This window comes from Sceloporus undulatus, chromosome 6 (assembly GCF_019175285.1).
Source record: "Sceloporus undulatus isolate JIND9_A2432 ecotype Alabama chromosome 6, SceUnd_v1.1, whole genome shotgun sequence".
NCBI classification, from domain to species: domain Eukaryota; kingdom Metazoa; phylum Chordata; class Lepidosauria; order Squamata; family Phrynosomatidae; genus Sceloporus; species Sceloporus undulatus.
In genome coordinates this window covers 11,145,013-11,172,923 of record NC_056527.1, presented here as the reverse complement: position 1 = coordinate 11,172,923, position 27,911 = coordinate 11,145,013, and the positions used below count along the sequence as shown (strand labels likewise).

The 27,911-nt window shown below is 39.8% G+C and overlaps 1 protein-coding gene across 4 annotated transcripts in view; it reads right to left on the bottom strand.

Annotated features, from left to right (window-relative positions):
- Nucleotides 1-27,911, bottom strand: part of DPP6 (dipeptidyl peptidase like 6) — a 652,679-nt gene that overhangs the window by 82,678 nt on the left and 542,090 nt on the right. For all 4 annotated transcript variants that reach the window (XM_042475464.1, XM_042475462.1, XM_042475463.1 and 1 more), the window contains exon 8: nt 23,435-23,555. In XM_042475464.1, the coding sequence (XP_042331398.1) occupies nt 23,435-23,555 (121 nt within the window). The remainder of the gene's footprint in view (nt 1-23,434; nt 23,556-27,911) is intronic.

The following is a 27,911-nucleotide window of genomic DNA, read 5'->3' as shown; positions in this document are numbered from 1 at the left end:
ATAGAATTGTTTCTGACAAACCCATGTTGACCTTTTGTGATTATTGGTAGATGAAGGGAATGCTGTAGGCATAGCATATCTTGATTTCAGTAAGGCCTTAGACAAGATCTCCCATGATATTCTTGCAAACAAGCAAGTAAAATGTGGGCTAGACAATAAAACTGTTAGGTGGATTAGTAATTGGCTGACTGGCTGAACCCAAAGGGTGTTCCTTTTTATCTTGGACAGAAGTGACCAGTGGGGTGCCACAAGATTCTGTCCTGGGCCCAGTCATATTCAACATCTTTATTAATGACTTGGATGAAAGAATAGGGAACATGCTTATCAAATTTGCAGATGACACCAAATTAGGAGGAGTAGCTAATACCTCAGAAGACAGGATCAAAATTCAAAATGACCTTAATAGATTAGAAAGCTGGTCCAAAACTAACAAAATGAACTTCAACAGGGAGAAATGTTAAGGTACTGCACTTAGGGCAAAAGACTGAAATGCAAAGATATAGGATGGGGGACACATGGCTTAACAATAGTACATGTGAAAGGGATCTAGAAGTCCTAGCAGACCACAAGTTGAACATGAGACAACAGTATGATGCAGCAGCTCAAAAGGCCAATACGATTCTAGCCTGCATCAATAGAAGCATAGTATCTAGATCAAGGAAAGTAACAGTGCCACTCTATTCTGCTTTGGTCAGGCCTCACCTGGAATACTGTGTCCAGTTCTGGGCACCACAATTCAAAAAGGATGTTGACAAGCTGGAATGTGTCCAAAGGAGAACGACTAAAATGGTGAAGTGTCTGGAAACCATTCCTTATAAGGAGAGATTGAGGGAGCTGGCTATGTTTAGCCTGAAGAAGAGAAGGTTAAAAGATGATATGAGAAGTTAAAATATGAGAAGGTTAAAAGATGATGTTAAGCCAAAGATGAAGGGGAAAAGGGTGAGTGGACAAAAAGAATTGGGATATTTTAAAAGCAGCTGAAAAAGTGGGATGATGAATTGGGACTGTCCCTGCCAAATTGGGACAGTCGGAGGACATGAGGAAAAGAACTATTTACAGCAACTCTATAATGAACACTGCTGTTCAGACAATCTGCTATACAAATTGTCTCACAGAGTTTCCCAAAAAATGAGAAGTCTGGAGAACCAAATCACAGATCATAGTCCATGGCTACTTAAGGATTCATTGCTGGCTTCAGCAGCTATGCATCTTCACAATCTCTACAAATTAAACCAGGTGATAATATATGTAGAATTTCACCTTTGAATTAGTTATGCCCTACTAGTCTTCACCTTTCTGTCTCTCTTCTTAATATTGGTTGACACAATCTGGCCTTCCTACTGAAAGATTATGAGATCTGATTCCCTCTTTTCCCCTCATCTGCCTTTGAACAGGATCAATAGCGCTCTCTTCTAAAGGGTAGAAAAACAAGCATGTTTCCCTTCAGCGTACACAGTTTCCAGTCTCCTTGCAATTTTTGTCTAGCATGAACTGCCACTCAGATTTTATGTAGTGCATGATATATTTATTACAGACAATATTGGGCCTCTGTAATAGCGAGATCATGTCTTTCAGTGGTTTTGAATGGCAGCTTACGTAGCAAGGCAATAGGTATTTATTAGGTTGACATTTCCATGCAAAGGTATATCCCAGATCATCAGGGTTTTTGTTTTGTTTTGTTTTTTGGTGCTGGTATTTGGGGGGAAAGCATTCCAGTTTCTTTTTTCATTCCTGATAATTATTAATTTTCACAGGAAAGCCTGTATGCCATTACAAGGTATAATTTAAGCAACTGATTATGACTAGTGGTCTTTTCTTACTACCTACTGTAATATTTGTTTTAAAACCAAGGTTTAAACTGAATTAGACAGCCAGCATGGTGTAGTGGTTTGGGTATTGCAATAGGACTCAGAGGACCAGGATTCTAATCCTTGTTCAGCCAAGGAAAGCTGCTGGGTGACCTTGGGCAAGTCACACTCTCACAGCCTCAAAGGCAGGCAAGGGCAACCCAACATATCTTGCTGAGCAAACCAGCCAAGCAAACCACAACTTCAAGGCACACAACAACAATTTACTGAACTATTCCTTTGCCCAAACACCTGGTTAATTCCATGGATTAATTTGTTCTAACAGTTTGTAAACCAGGAGTGAACAAATTGCAACCCATAGAGTGCATGCGACCCCCACTCTTGTGGCCCCCGAAACCCCTCACCAGTCCCCTAAAAGACCCAATTCCACACTATCCCACTCAACCAATGGTACAATTTTGGACCATTTTCACCCTAAAATCACATAGAAAAGAAACCAAACACACACAAACACCCCCAAATCCCACCCTCACAAGGATCCCAGAATCCCGTGCCTCCATTTTGCTCTGCAGAACCTCTCAAAATGGTTTCAGGAAATGGAGACATGCTTCTTCCTGTTGCCATTTTGAGAATGGGTTCAAAATAAAACAGGTATTTGGGCTTGGTGTGGCCTGCTGGGAAGTCTGAGAGGGAAACTGGCATCCTTACAGTTGCCCACCCTTGATTTGAACCCAAATCCACCTTTTGGCTATGTCACAAATATATTTCAGAGATCTCCGCACCTTTCTATTTGTGCTGTTTTGGGTTTCATACTAAAACCAATGTTTTGTGCTATGAACTGGGTTGTAAAGGTTGTTGTTGTTGTTGATTTAGCAGGGAGAGCCTGGGCATTATTGTAAAACAGCTAATACCTGCATGCACACACTCTGTCTATAGAAATGAGCTGTAGAGAGTTTGGAGTGTGTATGTTTACAGCTCTTCTTCTGGTGTGACCACAAGGAGGGGCAGAGAAGCTTTCCCTTCTGTTTCTGCTAACTGCATCTTGCTGTGCCATCCAAATGGAAGCAAGCTAGATAAATTCCCAGTTGTTAGTGGAAACAAGTGATGAACAAACCACAGTTGATGAAACCATCTTGTTTTAAGTAACCATCATTAATCACAGTATAGAAGACAGACTAAACTGTGGTTAAGTGAAAATGGAAGTGAAAGCTTCCAATCTTCTTCCCATGGTGATAGACAATGAGGAAAGGAGAAGAAAGAGCCCAAGGCTTGCAGGGGATCATTCTTGTGATGCTAAACCTCATCGTACCCACAGGTTTTGCATTCATAGAGTCTGCTTATAAAGATCTGTTACTAGATACTAGTTCACTCCATGCATCTGAGGAAGAAGACTAAAGTGATGTTTGCACTGCCAGAATACTCCGGAAGCAGTCTTGTTTCTTTACTGATTTTAGATACTATAGAACTTGACTTGGCTGGCCAAAGAGTGCCATTTGGTACTCCACCTCAGGAAGTAAAATGTCTTGGACCATGTCTCCACTCCCTGAGTGTCTCCTGACTCCAGCTCATTCTCCATAACTGCGGCATTCACAATAATCATAATAACTAGCTGGAATTCAGCACACAGTTAAGGTTACCTATGTTTTATTTATTTCACTGGGATTTAAGCATGCTTAGCAATGCATTGAATTGCAGCTACAGCTGCTTACAGTCACCTCTCTGCCCAGTCTCCCTAGTGCCAGTACGATTTCCATTCTCTGTTACTTTTTTACTGTTACTGTTGATTTTTTTTTAAAAAAGGGACTGCAACGTGGGAATCAGTTTAACCTTCTCCATGCACGGCTAGTTTCCCATATTATTTTTGCCTCTGTTTGCAATATTGTCCAAATCTGTTTGCTGTTTTCAAAATTCCATTTTTGTGTATGTGCCGTAATGAAAAGCAGGGAAACAGTAGCTTCTGTTCCCTTGGCAATGCAAAATCAATCAAGCAAAGCTTCTTGAATGAGATGTAAAGAAACCTACTGGGATATACATAAATGTGAGTTTGTTGAATCTAGAACTGTGGGGACAGAGATCCTGATTATATTCATATTCATTATAAAGGAATCTAACACCTCACACATGCAGGAATCTTTCACTAGAAACCCCTTTACTTATTCATTTCCTTAGATATCTTATATCCAATGCAATTTAAAGATGAAGTTTTGACTAAAGTAGAACCATTGGATTAACCTACACATTGGCTCATCATTCATCCATCCAACAGTTGACTCAGTTGGTTTACTCTGGCTGGGACTAACCAATAGGATTCCACCAAGCATATATTCCATATATTTTCATAGAATGATAGAATCATAGAGCTGGAAGAGACTACAAGGGCCTTCCATTTTAAATAAGAAAACAACTGAAATTGTTGGCTTGATTCCGATCACCAAAAAAAAAGAAGGTGAATATAAAAAGGTCTAAGAATGCTTCTGAAAAGTGCTAAAGCTTTAATTGTGTCCCAGAGGAACAGAGGTGTTCTGGTAGTCTGCAACCAGTTTGCACATGGTTGAAATATTCAAGAGCACTGATCTGGGATATTACAAAGGTGCACAGGAGGAAGGCAATCTATCAGACAGGTGAGTGCTAAGAGAACAGTGGCTGGAAGACTGAGCTGTGAATCTGAAAGTTCTTGGTTCAAATATCTCCTCAAGAATTCACATACCCTTGTACGAAAAACTGTCCAGATAAAAAATGAGTATTAATTGTTGTTAAAATAGGTTACAGAACATGGCATTAATGGAGAAGTTTACTTACTTCTCTGTGAACTCTCCCCACAAGCTCAGCTCTGGAAAACCCTATCCAGATCTTCTCCACTCTACTCCTCCTAGCTGACCTTATTTCTATTTCTACCTATCACTATCTAACCTTTTTTCACAGACCAGCCTATGGTATATATACTTTTCTCCACATGGGTTGTCCCTCAGAGGATTTCATGAGCTGTGACTGGTTGGCTCTACCCCATTGTTGTACCCCATTCTGGCATGATCTTCTGATACAGTGTTAAAGGTGCCAAATCCTTAAATGTTGACATCTGTATGAACTCCACTCTTGCCACAGTCATGCTACTAAAATAAAATAGGACAATTCTCAAGACAGCCATCATCACATCTCTTCTCATTCATGCAACTGGGGCTGCTGACCCCATTGTGCTCTCTTCCCGACTCTCCCTTAACCTAGTCTCCTTGCCTTTCAGTATGCCTTTAGTTTTTTTTAATTCCTCACTTCTTCTGCATAATTCTGGAGCTCTGCTATTGAGATTGATGTCTAAAGAAAGATGTCTGTATTGTTGGTCTATATTGTATGGTATTTGTGAATGATTTGGTTATGCACTAGGAGGTGCACGGACATATGTGTTTAATTTAAAAAAGAAAGAAAAATATAGGTAGCAAAGGTTATCAGGAATAATGATGGAGATGGGGGATAGGGAATGAGAGGACACTGACACCAAGTGACTTGCAATTGCATAACTGCCCTGGGAATGACACTTTGCACTTGGTGACTTCTGTGCTTGCCAGGTCATTGACTGGTTTGCTCTGTCAATAAAAAGGGACGGCTCAGGGACAGCACAGCTATAGGTTAGAGGCATCATTGTGGGATGACTATGGCCAGTGATACTTCTTTCTTGGTGTAATCATGGTGTAACTGCGGTGTGTAGTAATGTCCTAGACTTAATATGCTTAAAGATCAATAGCCCTCTTAGCGATTAGTCCTGTAATGATTCTTTGGTGGTGATGAGCTATCTATGGTTGAGAAATCAATAAACACTAAATAAATAGACAAAGAAATGCATTTCTACATATAAGATTAATTTTATAAGCTGGGAAGAGTCAGTCAAGTCAATGAGTCCCTGCAATTTTAAGCTCAGATGTAGTTTTTAACTCAACCACTCTTATGAGAATAACAAATACAGCAAGTACTCTCCCAGCATCAACTTGTTACGAAGGGGCTATAAATATGCAAAAACAAAGAAAGAATTATTTGATACACCATAATAAAATACTCTCTTATAATGTGGGGAATCTGAAACTACCTAGAGAAATATGGGCATCAGAAGAAGAGTCTATGTACTATTTATGGAAGTCAACTGTCAGGTAAAAAAATGCACGCTGCCCCAAATGGTCCTTTTACTTCTCTAAAACAAATTGTTTAATACAACTGAAGGAACAGCTTGGAATCAAAATTAGGCACTCTCTTCACAGCAAATCCAGCACTGCAAAGGTAATCCCATACTCAAACTTACCTCGGATCTCAGTCTGGTCTAACAACCATTTCTAATTAGAGTCATGCTATTTGCATTTTGCATTATTCTGCCTTAATCAGAGAAGATTATTCTCAGCTGGAATCTTTTCAAATAACAGATGCTACTGCATAGCATTGTGCCGTGGCTCAACTTGAAAATGATTTCACCACAAGGTGGCACTTTGGTTTTTAGAATGATGGGTTAAAGCCACGTGTCACAAACTGCTCCAAATGCAGGCACATTTGCATGGGCTTTCTACCCCACTTAACAGAAACAGTAACTTGGATGTGGGGTGTGCATGTGTAATTTTTTGTTTATATGTTCCATCCCGTGTCTGTCTTATGGTCAAGGGAACCTGGTTTGGCATAGTTGACAGAGAAGGTGGCTGTGCACAGCACAGATTGGCTGCAGACAGTGCCATCACTTAGCCACCTGCTCCTAGCTTCACCACCTCTGCTTAAACTAAAGACAACATAGCATCAGGAAAACACCACTAGATAAGTCCCACCCCATGCAAAACTATATTTCCAGAGAATGCTAGTTCCAATTTTGATATGGCTGTTTTTTTCCTTTGTGTAATATGAAAGAAGAAAGCTAAGCAGCCATTTTAGAACAGAAATATGAGCTCCTCTGTTGCCAGAAGGACCTTCTTTATTTTCTCTCTGCCATTTCATGTTACTCTTAGATGAACTAGGAAGAAACATAACTCTGATGATCTCACAACATGTTGTATTTAATATTCTTGTCGCAAGTATGTGATGAGGCTGTATACAAGAACATGGAAACTACTTGTATCAATTTAAGTATAAATCAGTAAATGGCAGCTTACTTTCTTGGAAAAGCTAATTAGTAGTTAGCTGCCACTACCCAATTAAAGCAGGTTTCTCCCCAATGACTTTTGTGTGGCAATCACTTTCATGACAAACATTCTGAATCATATTATGAGTCACAGGCAAACAAGAAAATGTGACCTGGAAGAATAAATTGTGGTGAGGAGTGCTTTTGTGCAAAGTTATAGCAAGTTATGCCCTCCATTTCATTTTTTTTTACCAATGGGTAGGATGATGAGAGGGAAAACACCCTGGTATTCCTGATATTAGGAAGCAAGTCATTTTTTACCTGGCTCTGCCCAGGCAGGCCACTAATGGATTGCTGGGCAGGATGTAAGATGTGCCCAAGATTTTTGTGGGTTTTTCAGGCTATGTGGCCATGTTCTAGAAGAGTTTATTTGTGATGTTTCGCCAGCATCTTGGATGTCCTAGTCATCCACAAATGGAACCAACGTTTGGGTCACATAGGCGGGTTACACACCGCCATGGAAGTACGGAGTCAGTCCATACTAGGGTTAGGAAGATGCGGTGCTTCCGCACCCCCCTAACCCTAGTACGGACTGAGTCCGTACAAAATGGCGGCTCCCCTTCCACATGGGGGCTGCCATGATGACGTCACGACCGCGCCGCCTCTACACGGGGCAGCGCGGACGTGACATTGTCGGTCCGCACCAGGTGCGCCCTTTCTGCAGCTTAGTGCGCCCTTTCCGCAGACCAGGAAGGAGCTCTGTTTTGGAGCTCCTTCCTGGTTTGCAGCGCCGCTTTGCGTAGCTGGGCGCAGCCTTCAGACGGCTGCGCCCAGTGAAGCGAGAGAGAAAGGGGCCAAGTGGCCCCTTTCTCCTCCTCCCTGCCACTGCGGGGTGTCCTTGGGGCTTGAAGCCCCAAGGACACCCCTTTTCAGGCTGCGGGGAAGCGGCGTTTTGCCGCTTCCCTGCAGCCTGAAAAGCGGTGGATCAGGGCCTCAGCGGCTGCCGTTCTGGCAGCTGAGGCCCCGATACACCGGGGAAAGGGGCAGGCACAGCCCGCCCCAAATGGGCGGTCTGTAACCCGCCATAGTACACAGAAAACCTACACATATAGACAGATACCTGCACAAGATCTCCAACCATCAGCCAGGACAAAAAAGAAGCACAATAAAAACACTAGTAGACCTGCAAACCCCATTTCTTGGAAGATGAATTGAAGCACCTAAACCGGGTTCTACAGGCAAATGGTTATTCCAGCTGAGACATCAGAAGGGCTGCCAGACCCAGAAAAACACAGAGGAGTGAAAACAAGCAACCACCCAAAGGGAAGGAATTTCTACCATACATCAAAGGAGTCACAGACAGAATAGGGAAAGTGGTGAGGAAACACAACCTCCAAATGGTTTACAAACCGACCAAGAAAATCCAGCCAATGCTGTGCTCAGCAAAGGACAGGAGTGACCCTCTCACAGCCGCAGGAGTTTACCACATACCATGCAGCTGTGGACCTCCAAAAGCAGTGTCCCACCCTGAGGTCTTGCCATCATCAACAGAACAATGCACAGATTAACATGGGAATCACTCCTCCTCACCAAGGATCACACAGCATATATATACCCATTCTCTTCCAGGTTAGCATTCTTTGAAGATGCCAGCCACAGATGCTGGTGAAACGTCAAGAATAAACTCTTCTAGAACCTAGCCACATAGCCCGAAAAACCAACAAAAAACTAAGGATGCCAGCCATGAAAGCCTTCAACTTCACATTGTGCCCAAGATGTTTTCCTACGGAGGAATAGCAGCAGATAGCATCCATAGTCGCTCATCTAAGTCATGGTACATAACCTCCAAAGCCAACCAAATTATTTTGTCACTGGGATAGAAAATCACACAAGCACCTCTCCCAAACCCAGGCAGTAAACACACCCTAGTAAATTGAATGGCCACCTAATCCAACCATTTTCCATGAAGGAATACACAGCTAAAGCACTCCAAAGAGAAGGCAACAGACCTTTTGTTTAAAAGACTCCAGTGAAAGAATTCTCTATCTTCTGGGACAGCCAAGTGTACAGTCAAACAGCAATTATTGTCAGAAGGGTGATCCCAAAGTTAAGGCAGAATCTCTTGGACTACAACTCTGGAGATTAGGGGTTGATTTTCATCTTGGCCATGAAACCCACTGGGTGATATTGGGCAAGTCTCATGCTCACAGCCTCAGGTGAAGGCAATGACAAACCTCCTCTGAACCAATCTTTCCAAGAAAACCACATGATAGGGTTGCCATAAATTGGAAATGATTTGAAGGCACACAACAGCAGTTTATTCCACAATCTCCCAGCCAGAATGGTGAATGGCCATGGTGGCTGCTGGATTCTGGAAGATATAATCCAAAACAGTGGATTTCCAAGTTGGATCGTTTTTTGGGGTGTTTTCTGTTTCCAAACCACAAGGCCACCACTTGTATCAGTGTGTTACATATTGTAACACAGTATGTTTTGTAGCAGATAAAATCCTAGATAGAAATTTGTGTTAAGACAAAAGTAAGCTGCATGTAACATACTCAGGAGAAAAAAAAACCCGAATATTTAATTTAAAATCTAGCATCAGGACAGCCTGCTGAACCCAGGAAATGTTATGATAAAGATGTCTAATATCTATTGTACATTATAGGCTTTCTTCTACTTTATAACAGGCATTTGAATATAATAGCACTGGAGTTACTTTGAGGGGGAGGAAAGAGGAAAAGCTAAAATCTTACCACAAGGTGGCATACAGCATTCAAAAATCTTTTCACAAGAATAATGGGGGTTTCAGAACAGAGCCTATGAAACCATGGTGATGGGGAGATTAGCACTGTCATTACCTCTCCAGAAGGAATATTTCCCCCCTTCTCTCTGTCTCTCTCTGCAAAAAAACCAGGATATGCAAATCCAGGGCATTTCCAGCTGTTTGCTGGAAAGGAACTTGAGCTTTGGCTTCAATCCCGCATAAGCCATTTACTCCAAAGTAGCTCAACTGGGGATAAATAGTTCCAGGACTGTATCTAATGGGGCATACTGAAAATCACTTAATGCAGATTAGTTACCCCTTAATGCTCTTCAACCACCCAGTCATTCTCACAGTAAAAGGGTAGATTTGTTTCTGTTTTTTTGTCGTTGCATGTTGATGGGCCAAACAGGGATTCTTATTGCATTAGTGATTACAAAGACTGAAATATGACGTAGTAGCTCTTTCAGGTTGATTAATGTTGAACACACAGATTAGATCTTTTTCCAAAGTTAGACTGTAATGACAGACTATTTTGCCTCTTCTTTTGAGCGAATCATGTTATCTTTTTTTTTTGCGCCCTTGTAGTCGCAATCCATTAAGAAGAGTACCTCTGAGCATATATAGAATGCCCTAATCTCTGACTAGTCTACAATTAGTTTCTCGTTTAGCAATGACATAAAGACTCTCTGGCATAGATTATGTGAATATGGTACAACAGACTTTGAAAGTTATTCCTTAAAAAGTATTGTAACCTGTTACAGGTCTCAACAGTTTTTAGCTACTGTTATAGCCACAATTTTAAAAGAAATGTTAATGTTATTATCTCTGCTTAAAGAATATTCCAAAAATGATTGAAAAATGGAGTTTTCAAGCATTGGGAAACCCTGATGAGGAACTCACTTTGGAAGAAAGGCAGCATATAAATGAAGTAAGTAAATAAGTAAATAAATAAAATTAGTTTGGCACTTATTTTGCATACAAAACATGCATGGGGATTTATTTAATTTTATTATTTTTGCTCAGAAAAATAGCATTTTCTGCATGGAAAACTAATTTCTGCTCAAGAAACAACTTTTCTGCACAGCAAACAGCAGAACAGGAGTGTTATTTTCTATTCTGTTTTTTGGTGCAGAAAATTCTGTTTTCTGTCCAGGAAACTTTTTCTATAGAAATGTTTTCTACACAGAAATACTGTTTTCTCTGTAGGAAGCTCATTTTCCATAGAAGAGGGACACCCCCCCTCCCCCGAAAACAGGTCCCAAATGGCAAATAGCTTTCAAAAACTGCATTTTTCAATGTTGTTCACACAGACTGGGGAAGAATGGTAAAATAATTCATTTTTATCTGTGAGAACAAAATTTATGAAGATTAATCTACAGTACCTAGATTCTACCTCCAACATGTAGTGAAGACACACTTCATAACTATAAAAGTAATTATAAAGCATTGCAGCTATACATCAAAAGGAGTGAACTTATCACTTGTTAAGTTACTAACATAACATATAGTGAACTTGTATCATAGTTATTGGGGAAAGGATCCAATTACAAGTAACCTCTGGTCTCTGTGCAAATGTAAGGTGCTTTTCAAAAGCACACATGCAAATGTGCTCTTTACCTCTCATCTCTGTTGCTGGCAACCATAATAGATTTTCTCATGATTGCCAGCACTTTTTAAATGAACAATGATCCCAGCGATTTCAAAGAACAAGTGAAGAAGGGCCACTGAGTGTTAAGTACAGATTTTTTGAGCTTTCAATGACATGAAGCTGCAATAAACCTAATGAGGGGTGTGTGTTCAATGGGGATGGCTTTTTTGTGCAGCTTGAATGGTACTTAAAAACCCAGCAGGGACAGATTGCAGCTGAAATATTACTTGAAATTCTCCAAAGCAAATGATGCATGATTTTGCTGCCATACAGAATGATGGGAAAACATCTGTTTGTTCCTCCTGACCTGGCACTGCAATGCTCACTCATGAAAGGGGAGGATTTGCTGAAAGGATGGCAGGCTGGAACTTAGGCAAGCGCGGACGAATAGCCCTGCCTGCCTTTGACTGTTGGATAGTGAAATGGCTGGAGGGTGGAAAAGTTACCATCTTGGACTACAGTGCCCAGGCTCTGCCAGACAGCATGAGCAATGACCATGAAAGGGAAGACGTGTAGTCTGGGCACTGTAGTCCCGAAAGTGTCATTCCTAAACTCCTGGATTGGTCTCACTCTGGATTTAAGCCCTGTTCCTAAGGGGTGAGAAGGCCAAAGACCCAATTGATGGATAACTGATGCTCGGAGAAGGGAAGGTTAAGAGGTGATACAATAGCTCTGTTTAAATATTTGGAAGGATATCATACTGATGATGGAACAAGTTTGTTTTCTGCTGCTCCAGAGAATAGGACATGGAGCAATGGATTCCAACTATAGGAAAAGAGATTCCACCTAAACATTAGGAGCAACTTCCTGACAGTAAGGTTCCCTCAGAGAGTGGTAGAGATGCATTTTTGGAGCCTGAGGCTTCTTTGGAGCCCCAGACTGCCCTGCCACTTCCCAAAGATATAACTGGGTAGTGTCCTAGCATTTGCATGAGTTACTGTCTCCATTCCAGAAGTCTGAAATACCTTGCCAGAGGATCAAGTACTGGCAACAGAATCTTTCAGGTAAAATATGTGAGTGACTTTGATCATATATACTTTTGCCTTTTGCCCCTTCTGCCAACGGAATGCAGCTCCTGAGAACTTCTCTGAAATTTGAATTTGGCCTTCATGCTGAAAGAGATCCCTACCTTTATTCTATGTCAGGTTTTGGAATCACTGAACCCTCCAGATGCTGTTGGACTTGTACTAGCCAGCATAGCCAGTGGGGAGGAATACTGGAAATCTCAGTTTAACATTTGGAGGACTGCATAATTTCCTTCCTTGTTTTATGTGATACACTATTGGATTAGGGCTAGGAAGAGTTGGGTTCAAGTCTCACTCAGCTCTGAATCTCACTGGTTTTGCGCCACAGTCATATAGTTATTTTGGAGATAAAATGCAGGGTGCCTTTATGTCTTTCTTTCAAGGATTTTTAAAAAAGAACAAATAAATATTAATAATAACATTTATCACAAGCTTCCTTTTTTCATTTTAGCCAAGGCTTTTCAAGGGTAAAAACGGATTTACCTAACCATATTTTTTAACACTCCTACGGCATTCAATTGAAATGATGACATCTTACCCTCCTCTACCAGACTTCCATGCATTTGAGGAAGTAGACTACAAAAGCTAATGCTACAACTTCTTTCTGCACAGTTAGTCTTAAAAGTGCTACAAGATCCCTTTTCATACTGATATTCCAGATTAACATGATGATGTCTTTGAATTCCTCTACCAGATGTCACTGTAAAGTTACGGTATGGAATAACAACAACATATGAGGCACTGACACAGTGAGGATTAAGAGACTACGGGAAAGGGCATTGCTTGCTATAGTAATCTCTCTTTCTTACTTCCTTGGCTTCATACCCTAGGAGCAAAAGTAATGCAGCAATGATATGATGCCTGAGACACAAAGTGGCACCAAGATTAATATGAGGAAAAAATATTGGTTGAACAGGTTGAGTATTCCTCCTCAGGAATTCTGAAACCCAAAATACTCGAAAATCGTAAATAGTCCACATGGGTGGCTGAGATAGTGACACCTCTGATTTCTGATGGTTCATTGTATACAAGCTTTGATTCATGCACAAAACTATTAAAAATATTATATAAAAACTGCCTTCAGGCTATGTGTATAAGGTGTATAAAAATCAGTCACCTTCATATTTAGATTTGTCAGTGAATCAATCAGTCTTTATTTAGAGTCAATAGACTTGGTGAGATATGCTATAACTTAAAGCCGTATAAAGTAGAAAGGTTACATATTAACAATATAGACTTGTGACTCATCTCCAAGGTATTTCACTATGTATATGCAAATATTCCAAAATCTGATTTAAAAAAAAAAATCCAAAATACGTCAGGTCCCAAGCATTTTGAATGAGGGAGACTTAATCTGTACACTAATTCTGCAAGAGACAGTTAATGGATGGATACTTCTATAGCTACTTATGCTGCCTAATATTAGAGATGTGAAGAAATCTCACTACACGGTTCATTCATAATGAGGCAGCCTATTAACAATTTGTTAACTTCCACAAGATTTCTCATTTCCAATATAAGAATAAGACGAAAAGGACTTTTTGGGGGGATGGTGGTGGTAATGATTTCTGAATTTTGCTCAAATTGTCTCTGTAAAATTGCTGTCCTGTTCCCCTCTGCAAATCAAAGCACAAACATGCTCTGTATTGGATTTATATAAGCATAAAGTTGGAAGATATTGTAAAGGCCTTATAATCCAAACTCTTGCCATACAGGAGTTCACTGCTAAAGCATCCCCAAGAAGAGGCCATAAAAACCTACAACAAAGAGAGTCCCCTGCCTTCTAGGATAGCCTATTCCTCTGTGGAATAGTTTGTATCATCAGGAGGTTCTTCCCAATGCCTAGGCTGCATGTCCTTGTTATTTGATCCCATTGCTTTGGCTCCTTCCCGCTGGAGCAGCAGAAAACAAACTGTTCCATTATCTACATGACAGCCACAAAGATATTTAAATATAGCTATAATATCATCAAAGAGACGATGTGATATAGTGGTTTGAGCATTGGACTATGACTCTGGAGACCAAGGTTCGAATCCTTACTCAGCCATGGAAACCCACTAGGTGACCTTGGGCAAGACATACTTTCTCAATCTCAGGGGAAGGCAAGGGCAAGCCTGCTCTGAACAAATCTTGCCAAGAAAAATCCAGGCTAGCTTTGCCTTAGGTGTTGCTAGAGGTCAGAAATGACTCGAAGGCACACAACAACTATAAACAGATCATATTTGTCAGATCCATCTATTGCTTTAAGCTTGGCTGAAAGTTTTTCATACACCTCAGTACTCCAAATGTGGTTGGTCTCATATTTGTGTGGAGATTTAAAAAGGAGCAGAGTGGGAGGCAGTCAGAAAAGAGGAAAATCACATTACAGATGGATTGATTCAGTCAAGGAATCCGAAGCCCTGGGTTTGCAGGCCTGTGGATGGGAAGGGGTCTTAGAGGTCTCTCATTTATAAGGATGCCATAAACTAAAGATGACTTGACATCAGTCATCATCATCAACAACAATGTATTCCAATCCAGGAAGATAGTATCACCTATCAGGATTTGCTTCTCCAGGCTAAACAAACACAGTTTCCTCAAACGTTTCTCAGAGAACTAAGGTTGTATCCGCACCGCAAAAACAAAGCTGTTTGATCCCACTTTAATTGTTATGACTCTTATCATACAGAATCCTGGGATTTGTAGTTTGGTGAGGCACCAGAGCTCTCTGACAGACCAGGTTGAATACCTTACAAAACTACAAATTGCAGGATTCCTTAGGATGGAGCCATGCCAATTTATAGTGGTATCAAACTGTTTTATTTCTGCAGTGTGACAAATCTCTTCATTTCCAGACCATTTACATCTTGGTTACACTCAAAAAGAATGATTAAAAATATGCAAACTATCCATAAGAGGTTTCTCATTTGTAAAACTTCATGCAGTGAGGCAGTGGCTGCCAAAGATTAGCTACACAATTTGCAGTTTATGCCATTTCTATGATAATGGTTCTCAAAAACTGGTAGAAAATATCTTACCATGCCACGAGGGAGGAGGAATTTTTTTTTTGCAGTTCCTCATTTTTGTACAAAAGAACAGAACAAGCATGGATTTACATACAAAACTATAACCAGCTGTATTTTCTGGTGCTGCTTCATTGCACATAGAAAAATAGCTGTTGTGCCCCATATTTTAAGACACGATATTTTCATTGTGCCTTTTAAAATGCTGCTGCTATTGCCAACATTAAATCGTTGTATTTTGGGGCCACATTCTGGAAGTAAACCTTAGCTTCTCTTTCAATAGCTCTATTAATTTTTACCAAGCAACATGTCACCAAAAAAGCAGTTAAAATCAATCTCTGACTGTTTTAACTGTCAGCTCTTTTTTCAGGCAAGTTCCTACTTTCACTGGGGTGCTTGCATGGTCTCCAATATATATATATAGTAAAAGTGACACTTAATAGAACAATGGTCTCCAAAGAAGAGGTCCTAGCATGCTGTGCCTCACTCAAAGGAGAGGATGGGGGGAACTAGGAAAGTAACCTGTTGCTAGTATTCAAAACAACAGTAAGAGATAATCAAAATTCATGAGGAGTAAGGTTAACAATCAGGAAGTAGCTTAACATGTTTGTGTTCTACCGAAATACTAAATGAAAATACTGATTTCAGTTAACTTAGTCATGTATTTCTCTACAATTAACATATTGTCCACATTCATAAATTGCATGAGGCACATATTTCATCAATACATTTAGCATTTTGTTTAGTCTATAGAAAACAAAAAGGTTTCCAACCCTCAAACAGGGGACATCCCTTATAATAAGGGACTCCTGCCAGTCCTATAGGGGGCAAACTTTCCAACCCTCATATAAAGGGCATTCTTTATAATAAAGAGCACATAGCAACCCTGCATCCTGCCAACACTTAGGCAACAATGGTTGTTTAGAAAGAGGCAGTAGAACTAGGATTCACAAGCATTTGGGGGCCAATTTCTTGAGTGTTGTGAATCCTTTTTTTTTTCCTTAGCAGAAAAAAAAAACACCAACAAATATTGGCTGGCATTATGAATTGCAGTGATGGATTCATGGCCTAGAATTATGGATCTGTAACTGCTCCATAGTCAATAAGACTACATAGCCTTATTGTAAGACTATGTAAAAGCTCCCCAGCCCACTGCAATAGCCATCAAACACGGCTACAAGGATTAATTGTCAAAACCTTACTCACTTATCTTTCTTGTACCCTGAGTGGCATCTGAACAGATATCCTTCACCCAGTGTGGCTCATGGCTATTAATGTAGGCTTGAAGGACAGCCTGGTCAGAAAACATTACTTAGTTGTACATATGTAACAATGTAATTGATGCAGAATATCAACAATTATTTCCATCTCTTCTCAAATTTTTTACACAGCATGTAAAGGAGTATCATTTAATTCTTTCCCTCATATATGAAAATGTCAGTCAGGTTGGGTGTCTGTTGGGAGTCTGAAGTACCAGAGCTCAGGAAAGTTATTTTGGGGGCCTGAATACTATTGGTTTTGGATAACAGATTTGACTCAGTTAGATTGGACTCATTGAATCAATCACTGTATGTGAGTCAACATTTCAGTAAATGTCACTAATCTAATCCACCTGCTCTAGTTGGAACTGCCAACAGAATTTAGGTCTTGGACCGCAAATTCCAGATTTGGTGGATTCTGAGAGTTGTAGTCCAAAATAGTGACTTTTCCAAATTTGCTGCTGGACTATCCTTTTATTAATAAAGCTGGATATACTTTTATATACAATTCAAGTTCTTGGGCATGAGATCTTCAAACTAGGTTGGATGGTTTGCAGCTGGATCCCAGCTCTTCCAAAGAAGGTTGGCAGCAGCAAGATAAGAACAGGCAACAGTGATGTTAAGGGCTTTCCAGTGTTGTTCTAAAGAAAGAAAATTCTGGAATCGACTCCACCACAGGTGATTTGAGACCTTTGCTCTCTCTTCTGTTGTAGTTACTTCTTTGTTTGCACTAAAAATGCAAAGGATGCTGCTATGAAAGCAGAAAAGTTAGATCAGACTCTGCAAATGCAATGCTAATGTTTCTTTGAGCTTCAAAAACCATGTTTAATCTAGCCTTTCATGTTATGACCAATCTATTTCCCAGCCTGCAACCTTCCAGCTAAATTCACTAAGTAGATTATGCTACAACATCAGTGCTGATTGATTTGAATATATTTTGGGCATCAAGAGTCAACAGTTCAGCATAATACCTTGGAGAAAGTTTACCCTCTGGTAGATTTATTGAGTGAGTGGGATGGTTTGAAGCTTAGCCTGGATGCAGATAAATTCTTGCATTTTAAACATAAAATGGCTTTAAATCCACTTTTGGGTTTAAAAAAAGAAATGGAAGTAGCAGGCAGGTAGGTGGGGTGCCTGATTAATAGTAGAGTTTGTTTTCTTTATGGTAACAAAAGTACTCATATGCCAAGAAATGATCAGGGAAAAATCAACTTCCTCCTGTTTGACGTTTGTCTTCTCCTTCCTGGCTTACTGTGTCACCAAAGTGGGGTTGCTAAAATCATAACCTGAAAACCCTAATCCATCCATGAAAAATAAATCTGATCAAAAAAAGAGAGAAAAGTTGGCATCTTTGCAAGCATAATATTTACTGCTAGCCTTGGGGGTGGGGGGAATGGGAGCTTCATATAATAATCTTCAAATTGCATCACATTTGAGGGAAAAAATAATAAAGCAGATTACCAACCACAGCAATGACTATGTTGGTGGTTGCAATTACTTTGTTCACACACCACACCACAAACACCAAGGAACTGGATGATGAAATAGACAGAGTCCTCCCTGTATGGCTGCTCCTGTATGCTTCATCTCAGCATTTGTTGTTGTTGTGTGCCTTCAAGTCATTTCCGACTTATGGTGACCATAAGGTGAACCTGTCATGGGGTTTTCTTGGCAACTTTCTTCAGAGGTGGTTTGCCCTTGCCATGCTCTAAGGCTGAGTGTGTGTGACTTGCCTAAGGTCACCCAGTGGGTTTATGTGGCTGAGCCAGGACTTGAACCCTGGCCTCCAGAGACATAGTTCAATGCTCAAACCACTATACCACACTGGCTCTCATACTCACTTGCTATAGGGTGTCTGTAGTGCTGGCACAGATGGAAAGAAGCTGAACTTTCACAAACCACCCCACTGCAGACACTTGCTAAAGTGATAGAAACATAAACAAGCACAAAATACAGGAATGCAAATTCATGGCAACTGACAGATCAAGAGGGCAAACATTGGATTGGTAGAATTTTGGAATAAAAATAAGCCAGATCTTGAAAAAAAGTTCCTTTTGGGGACTACAACTACTAGAATCCCCCAGTAATTATGGCCATTGGCTATGCTGGCCGAAAGGAGTCTGGGAGATGTAGTCCACAAAAGTAGCTTTTCTGACATCTGTGGAAACCTAAAGGATCCTGTGATAAAGGGCAGGACAGAAGTGTGTAAATACATAAATAAATATATAAAGGTGCACCTATACTGTAGAAATAATGCAACTTGATACCACTGCTGTGACTTCATCCTGCATAATCTTGGGTTTTGTCATTTAGTGAGGCACTAGAGTGGCAGAGAAGGCTGAAGACCTGGTAAAACTACAAATCCTAGAATTCCATCAACTGAGGCTTCAATGCTTAAAGTGGTATCAAACTGCTTTATTTCTATAGTGAAATTGCACCCTAGATATATTTTACACAACATCACAGTCCTATGATGCCAACGTGTCACCTTTCTTCATCCATTAAGGAGCCCTGGTAGCACAGTGGTCAAATGCCAGTACTGCAGCCACAAGATTGTGAGTTTGATCCCAGGGCTCCAAGGTTGACTCAGACTTCCATCCTTTTGTAGGTTGGTAAAATGAATACCCAGCTTGTTGGGGGCTTATAGATTGTAAACCATTTAGAGAGTGCTGAGTTCACTGATAAGCTGTACAGAGATACAAATGCTATTTTTGCTTTTGCTATGCTATCCTACAAATACCTATTTTAGGGCTGGTACATTCCGGCGTGAAGTGGCGTGGAGGCAGCGATATAAGGGCTTGGTGTGGCTCAGCTTCCACATTTGCCGAGCCCTAATATTAGTGCCATTACATCATAAGGCTGAAGCCCCAACCCAACGGGGCACAGCCTCATGACATAAGGGGGCCAGAGCGCCCAAACGGCTCTAGCAGCCCTTATGACAGCGCAAAAAGGAGCTCCTTTTTGAGCCGGATCATTGCTGCAGCCATGCATTTGCTACAGCAGTGATTCACTGGCCACCCCTTTCTTCTTGTCTGTACCGCCCCTTACATTGTCTATCGATATCTATGTTATGTTAACATATCCTCTTCATGCAGACTAAATTTAAAAGCTAGCTGTGAAATGTGCTGATTGGTAAGTGTCCCCAGCCTGAACTTGCAGTAATCTCTTTGTTTCCCATTTTCATTGCTTCATATTGGTGCCACATTCCATTAGTAAGTGATCTCAGCCAATGATGTCAATGCAAAATGTTACGACACTACATAGCTAATAAACATCTGGCATCTACTCAGAATTTACCACTTCCCACCATTTAGGCTCCATCTGACTGCAGAAATAATCCAGGCTGACACCACTTTAACTGACATGGCTCAATGCTGTGGAATTCTGGGAAATGTAGTTTGTTGTGGCACCAGATCTCTCTGACAGAGAAGCTAAATGTCTCACAAAACTACAGTTCCTAGAATTCCATAGCATTGATCCATGGCCTTTAAAGTGGTATCAAACTGAATTATTTCTGCGGTACGGTTGCAGCCTAAGTCACCCCATACATTATTTATAAATATAGTAACTATATTCCAATTTTTTCTTGTATTTCCTGCATTTTAAAACCATTTTTCAAATATTTTTTCATATTCTTTGTAGCACTAATATAAAATCTCAGGGTGCCATGATTTCATTCTGTTTCTCATAAAGGACTGGCTCAGAAGTCAAAGTCAAAGAGAACATCTTCAGCATTCCAGTAATGGAATTCAAAGAGGTGTCAGCAAAGCATCAGCAACATTGTTCTCTTAGCCTCTGCCCTCTAAACACATCACCATGCTAATTCCTCTCTGTCAGCACTTTGCAATGAACAGGACAGTTTGAGAGGGAAGTTTGTCACCCACTAAGGAAACTTTCTGATAAAGCAAACAAAGTTAACAAACATTAGAATATAAAATATGATTTCACCCAAGCTTGCTTCCAACTATTTAGGAGTCTGAAGGAGGAAATGGGCAATGGATGCCCATACTGAAATTTAAAGGATACTCACTTTAAAAAAAAAAAATCCTAAATGAGAAAAGGTGTCTCAACACACTGAGATGCTCTGTTGGGAAAACAGGGAAGCTCCACAAGACATTTTCACACTGCTTTCTGCCCATGTGTACCGGGCCTAAGTTACAGACCATAAGAGCTTTAAGCTCAAATATTTCTGTTTGCCCACTTTAGCCTATTTTTTCAATCACCATTGGAATGTAGCCCCTGAAAATTTGTCTGAAATGAATGGAAACCTCAGGGTGGAAGAGGTTTCACAGATTTGTGCCATGAAGTCTGGTGTTAGGGGAGTCATTAATCCCTGTTTAAACCCAATCACCAAAGGAACTATTTAAGCATCTGAATCACAGGCCCAAAATAAGTTCAAACACTTTCAAGAGCTCTCTTAATTTCCAAATTAAAATCTGGAGTAGATTCTCCAGCTCACTGAATTAGAGCCACCACCTATTTGTTGCAGGGATTTAAGCAGAGGTTGGACACCCAGTCAGTATAATTACCTCTTGCATTGTAGATCCTGCATTGAACAGTGGATTAGACTGTATGACCTTCGAGATCCCTTCTAATTCTAGCATTTGATGATTATGTGAATAGGAAAGGACAGATTGGTAGAGTAAGTGTGATGTAATGGTCAGAACCCTGAGCTAGTCACCATATCACAACCTAACCTAAGTGGGGATAAAACAGTCTACTCCTATGCACACTTGCTTGAACTCTCTGGGAGAAAGGGCAAGATCTAAATCTGGCAGAATTGATAATACTTCATCCTTTTTCTATCCTCTTCTCTTTTCATCCACTATTCCCAATGCTTGCAGGCTTTGGTGTCATCATTTCAGATTACACAATTTTGTGTTACCAGTCCCTGAGGCCATGAATGTGTGTATGTTGTGTGTGATGAGAGAGATGCTTGGGCACTGTGGAGCTAAATGAAAACAAATTTGTTATTAAATAGTGATTGCTAAAAATTAGCATTCAGCTCTGGCATCCTGTAGTACTTCATCAGTCACGCTGTCCAATTACAGTATGTGGAAGCTTACTAGAGAAAGGTCACATCATTATGAATTTTTCATACACTTTCCCACATAAATGTCAAAATCTTTTTGATAGGAAAATAAGTTTTAGTCAGCAACAGTAGCCTTCCCTGCTGGAGATTTTGTGGAAACAGCAAGATTTTCTTAGAATGACTTTTCAACTCTTAACATATTCTTTGAAAACCATGGCTGCTAATATTTTAACACTTGCAAAAACCCCAAAAGGAAGGAAAAAATACATGTGATTTATCACAATGGTCTTCAAAACATATTTGGAAAATCTATTAACAATGTATCCGCTATGCCAAGGTTATTTTTTCTTTCAGGAATGGTCACCTCCATAACAGGAAACTAGGTGGAAATTAGTATGCAAAGGGATCTTGTAGTGTTATGTGTGAATGTGACATAATTAAAAGATGGAGAATAAAATGAAGGATCTGACACACGGAAGCAAGAAAAGCTGAACCTGCTGAGTTGAAAAGTAATGTGAGTAAGCAAATTTAAAAGAAAAAGACAACATAATGCAAGAACATGAAACCAAATGTACCAAAACAAAAATGGAATGTGCACAACACAACCTAATGTAAGGAGTACCAGAACAAGAACAGAATAGGAACAACATGTTATCAAGAAAAATGATGCACATATTAAAAGTATAAAGGAATCTTCAGAACTATGGTGCTAGTGTGCCAAGATTAGCTGTAACTGACACCCATTGCGCTTTCAGAGAACTGATCAATCTCTAAGAAGAATCGTGTGTCTGAGTATTGTATGAATGTGTGTATGGATGAGGCCTCTTGATATGTAATTTGTTAGAATAAATTTTATTAATGTTAGAATAGATATTATAAACATTAGAATAAATGTAATTCATTAGAATAAATATTACTAGTGTTAGAATAAATGTAATTTGTTAGAATAAATGTTACAAGGTTTTAAAACCTAGATCTAGTCTCTTATGTGTCTCATTGAAAGTCCTATAATTCTGTATTTACTCACTTCTCTGGATTTAAAGAACAACGCCTAGGTTGGTGACATTAGCACCTTCAAGACTGAGCAAAAAAATGTAGCATAAGCCTTTGTAGACTTGGTCTACTTCCTCAGATGCATGGAGTGAACCAGTGCCCAGGAAGGATCTTTATAGCCAGACTGTATAACTAGCCATAGAAATGCAAAATTTGTGGGCATGGTGATAAGGTGAACAAAGGGTTGAGATCCAATAGTGTTCTTCAGCAATCCGCACCAGTTGAACTGGGACTTTCTTCTCTGCCTACTCTTGTTCTCTAGTTACAAAAGTGTTTCCTGGGTCCAAAACACACTGCAGAAATATTCAGTTTGAGACCACTTTAACTGCTCTGGCTCAGTGCTAGGTAATCCTGGGAATGGTAGTTTATTGTAGCATCAGAGCTCTCTGCCAGAGAAGGCTAAATGTCTCACAAAAATACAGTTCCCAGAATCCCCTAGCATTATACCAGGGCAGTTAAAGTGCTCTCAAACTGGATTATTTCTGCAGTGTGTTTTGGACCACAGACAAATGGTATTCCTTATATAAAATTGCAAAATCAAGGGTTGTTTTTTGGAATTTATATATATTTTAAAATATTTTCAAGCCATGAATGTTTGATTCCATGGATAAAGAATCTGTGGATATGGAGGGCCAACTGTATCTTGTTAAATATCCCCTGTGCATATGTATGCATGGGTGCGTGTGTGAACTGACAACAGGGCAAGCTCTTCAGAATTATTCTGGATCTAGCAGCACTTTTAAATGCTCCATCCTACCTTCATACAGCCAGTCGCTGAGTCCATTGAAAATAACTTTGTCTTTTCCAGTGGAGACCACACGGATGGCTTGCTTCCCCACATGGGCACAGTAGTAGATGTTGTTCTCAAAGATAAATATCTACACAGAAATGTGGGAGAGAATGATTTTGTAACTGTGAACAACATAGAAGTCTTAACAGCATAATACAGAACATTCAGTAGCATTGTGATAATTCATGCGCTAATGGGCAGAAAGCCTAGAAAAATGACTTTTTGAGACTATAATCCTACAATCTTCCAGCCAACACGGCCAACATGGTTATGCACATAATCATATGATAGAAGCACCCTTACCAATAATATTGGAAGCAACATTTTGGGGAAAGTCTGCCTTTAATTAGTGTTAAGAGCACATGGCCAATGGCCATGCTGGCTGTGAGATCTAGAAGCTGTATCTAAAAAGCAACTTTTTCAAGCTCTGTTGATGAGAATATGGCCATTCGTCCTCTATAAGGAGACCTACTGGCTGAAAATCTTCCTATACCATTAATAGTTGCACAGAAGAGAAGATTCTCCAGCAAGACCTTTATCACTTCTAGATAAAAGCCAATGTCTCCTCTTGCAAAACTCTTCAAAACCATTTATTTATTTATTTAATATGGCTCCCTTCTTCCATCATGGGGTCCAAGGCATCTCACAAAAGCGAAAAACAAGATAAGCTAAAATTTAATAATAAAAAGTTAAAATATAAACAATAATTTCATTAAAACATTGAACAACAACAACAACAATTGAAAGTCCTTAGTGGACCACTGGCACATCCAGTTTAATGGAAAGTATCAGGTAGGAGGTCGGGAGTAAGGAAGGTGCAACACTCCAGATGTTGCTAGACTGCACCTCCCATCAGCCCATGCATAGCAAATGGCACAGGATGAGGGCAGTTGCTGTCCACCAACATCTGGAGAGCCATAAATTCTCTATTGCTGGAGTAAGTGAGGAGAAAGACTTGGGGAGAGACCCATGTTCTCTTCCTTACATCTCCCAGTAAAAGTTCCTGCAGCAACTCTTTTAAACTATTTTTAAAGTAAAAAGCTAAACCACAAAAAAATCACAGTGTAAAAAAAGTAAATAAATAATGCAAGCAGATAAAAATATTGACACTATTTTTATTTACCTGAAAGCAAAAATATTAATACAACAGAACTGGAAGCACTGAAAGATGTTAAGAATAAAATATCCAGGGAAAATGGAAAGGGCATTCCAGAAAACTTTATACAAGAAGACGACTATGCAGTGGAGCTGCAGAATCCATTTCCATGGGGATGGAGAACCCACTCTCAAAATTTTATATCTGCCTCTTCTATAGTTGCTCTGGGTCCTATTCACAACAAAATTTCAGCACCAGGACAGCTCCCACATAAACTACAGAGCAGAGGTAGAACTGTAAAACAGACTGTTGATTCCATGCTTCCATGCCAATGGATTCATGTTCTGTCTCTACAATATTTGAATGCTAAGATCTCAGGGAAAAATACTGTTGGTAAACCTTTGTTTTATAAATATCACTGTATCTATTCCACATTCTTGAAACCTCTTTACCAGCAGTAGTTGCCCAACAAAAATCAGCTAGTGGTCCCTGAAGGAAGCCAGTCTACCCTCTCTCCTTACTCTTTGATCAGAAAGTTATATTTATTTCTGCAGGCTGCCTTAGCAGCTTAATACAAATTCTCAATAATTTCTAACAGTATCAAAGCACAGTACAGAAATGAATGAGAAGATATAACTACAATCAGAGCAACTCCCCCCTTTAAAAACAACAACATGTATTTATTTAATTATTTATTATTCAATTAAAATTGCAACCTTTTTTGCCTAGTGTCAGAGCCTGGAAAAGCAACTTTCAGACTGCATTGCTAAAAATGAAATGAAATTGTAAAGGAAGGAAGGAAGGAAGGAAAAGAAAATAAAGATTTGTTTTTCCCCAGTTTCTGCTAGCATGGCTAGCAACAGTGATATGCAAAGCAAAATGAAATACATACCATCTAAAAGTTTAAAACAAATAAACTGAAACACAACTGTAACAGGTTAGTTAGAAAGTTAGAAAGACAATTAAAACAAGTCAGTTAGAAAATCAGTTTAAAACATACTGCCCACCTCCCAGAAGTGTAAAACTATTGGAAAGAAAATCTAACAATAAAATAAAATAAAAGTAGTGCTCTTCTGCTATAGTTTTGTATCTCTGGGGAACAACAGAAAAATAAGCCAAAAGAATTTCTATCTGATAATTAGGAAAATAAGGACCAAGACAAAAGAAGTTAAAAAGAAAAGAAGAGGTGTCAAGATGTCTGTGAATCTGATAATTTTTGTGAGTCTGTTGCCTTGTACTGAATACTAGCTGTTGTTGTCTGGAGGCAGGGAGACCATTACTGTAGAAAGCAAAGCACTACTGAAAGCATACCATAAAACTGACTCAGTTTGGCAGGGACAGTCTCCATTAATCCTCTGTCATTCCACATTTTCAGCTGCTTGTAAAATGTCCCAGTTTGTTTCTCCTCCTCCCACTTTTGTCTTTTATCCTCAGTTTACTTCAGTTGTTGCAAACTGAGTTAGTTTGCACTCAGTTAACTCAGAAGGGTGGAGAGTAGAGGAGGGGTAGAAACATGCCCTTCCCTGTAGATTCAGGCAAAAGCCAACTGCTGCAGCCTTTTCCAGCTTATATGTTCTTCTTCATTAAATACCTTTTGCCCTCTTAGCCATGCTTTGATGTGACTTCGCTATACTGTCTCAGTTTTCACCTGTGAAATGTTGGAGGGTATATGAAAGTCACCCCTTCTATCCATTCCCCAGATTTTGCTAGGAGTTCACATTCCAGAAGGTTCCACCAGCATGGCCAGCAACAATTGGTGACCCACAAATTTGGGAAACACTGTTATATGCCATTAAATTGCTAATGTTTAAAGGTACTAAAGAAGGGATGGGCAAAATACAGCTCTCTGGATGCTGCCTGACTACAACTCACATTTGCACAAGCCAGTATAGCCAGTGGCGAAGAATGATGGGAATTCTAGTTCAACAACATGAAGAGTGTTGTACTGTGCCCATCTCTGTCTCACAACATTCTTTGTTGTAAAAACACTGACGCTTTGGTCTATTTCTTTTGGGCTAGGGTTGCCATTTGTCCCAGAAAACCAGGAAAATCCCAGATTGAAGGGACTAAAAACATTCTGGCTGGCCAGGTCAGTTGAAGAAGTAAATCCCAGGTTACTCCTTTGTTGCAAGCTGATGGGTAGGTTAAAATGTGGCAGTGGTGATGAAGGAGGAAACCGTGCAAAAGACTTGCACTGGCAGGAGCCTCATCCTGCAATGCAAGCTCCAGTTGCTACTGCATAGGCATAGTATTGCCACCTTATTCTTTAATTTCCTTCCTCCTTCCACGGACAGGCCCAGAAGGTGGGAAATGAAAGGAGGGAAGAAGAGACAGCCTTGTGCTGTGTGATGATTGTGTTTGTGGCTTGAGCCTAAGGCTAGGCAGCATGGTATAATTTCAATTCGAAAGAGAGTCTTTTTAGTCTTTGGAGCTGCTTAGGAATTCCCCTCTCTTCACTCCAACTGGGGAGAAAGAGCTCTTAGCTTGGTACTGAGATTGAAACAAAATTATAGAAAAAATGCAATGATTAATGTGTTGAATCTGCAAATTAATAATATGCATAATTATAACAATTTGCATACCATGCAAATTAGATGTCTGGATATGAGGGACTGGAATCTGGCAACTCTGTTCTGGGCAAAACATTAAAACTGCCAAAACGTTAAAAAAAGTAAAAAGCAAACACAGAATCCAATGGATAATTTAACGTCCTGTAACTTCAAATATTAGCCACATTGCTTACTTCATCTCTGACTGAATACTGGAGCCGAAATCCAGTTCTTAATCCCAGGGAGAGAAGATGAATCAATGACAACTTGGCAAATCAACACTTATGTAAGTTCTATTGATTCAGTGAGGCTACTCTATTTAGGACTAGTGATTAGATTTAAGCCACTGATTCCTAGTATCAACAGCAACCAATCTATTCTTTAGATTTCTCTGTTACTGCCAGAAATTTGCATTCATTTTACAAACAACATCTCTGCATCATAAAACACTTCCGATTAATTTATTCTAAAATTCTTGACAGTATATGAAATAGACACAGCAGCCTGAAAACACTGAGATTTAAAAAGAACATTATTTATGATCTTCAGTAATTGAAAATGTGGATTTATACATCTAAAGGTGCTCAGAATAATGTTAAATCTCTGCCCCAGCCTCATGCACCTGTTTCCTGCATCAGACTTATAAAAAGGAAGCAGGGGAAAATGAGATTTGCTTTCTGTTCAGGTTTCAACTCAGTGCAAGTGGGCATGTATGTTTCGACCAGAGAAAAACTGGAACGGATCCAAAAGCAAGTAGAGATCCTAATTTAATTTCAGCAGCTGTTTGGATGAGTTAGCC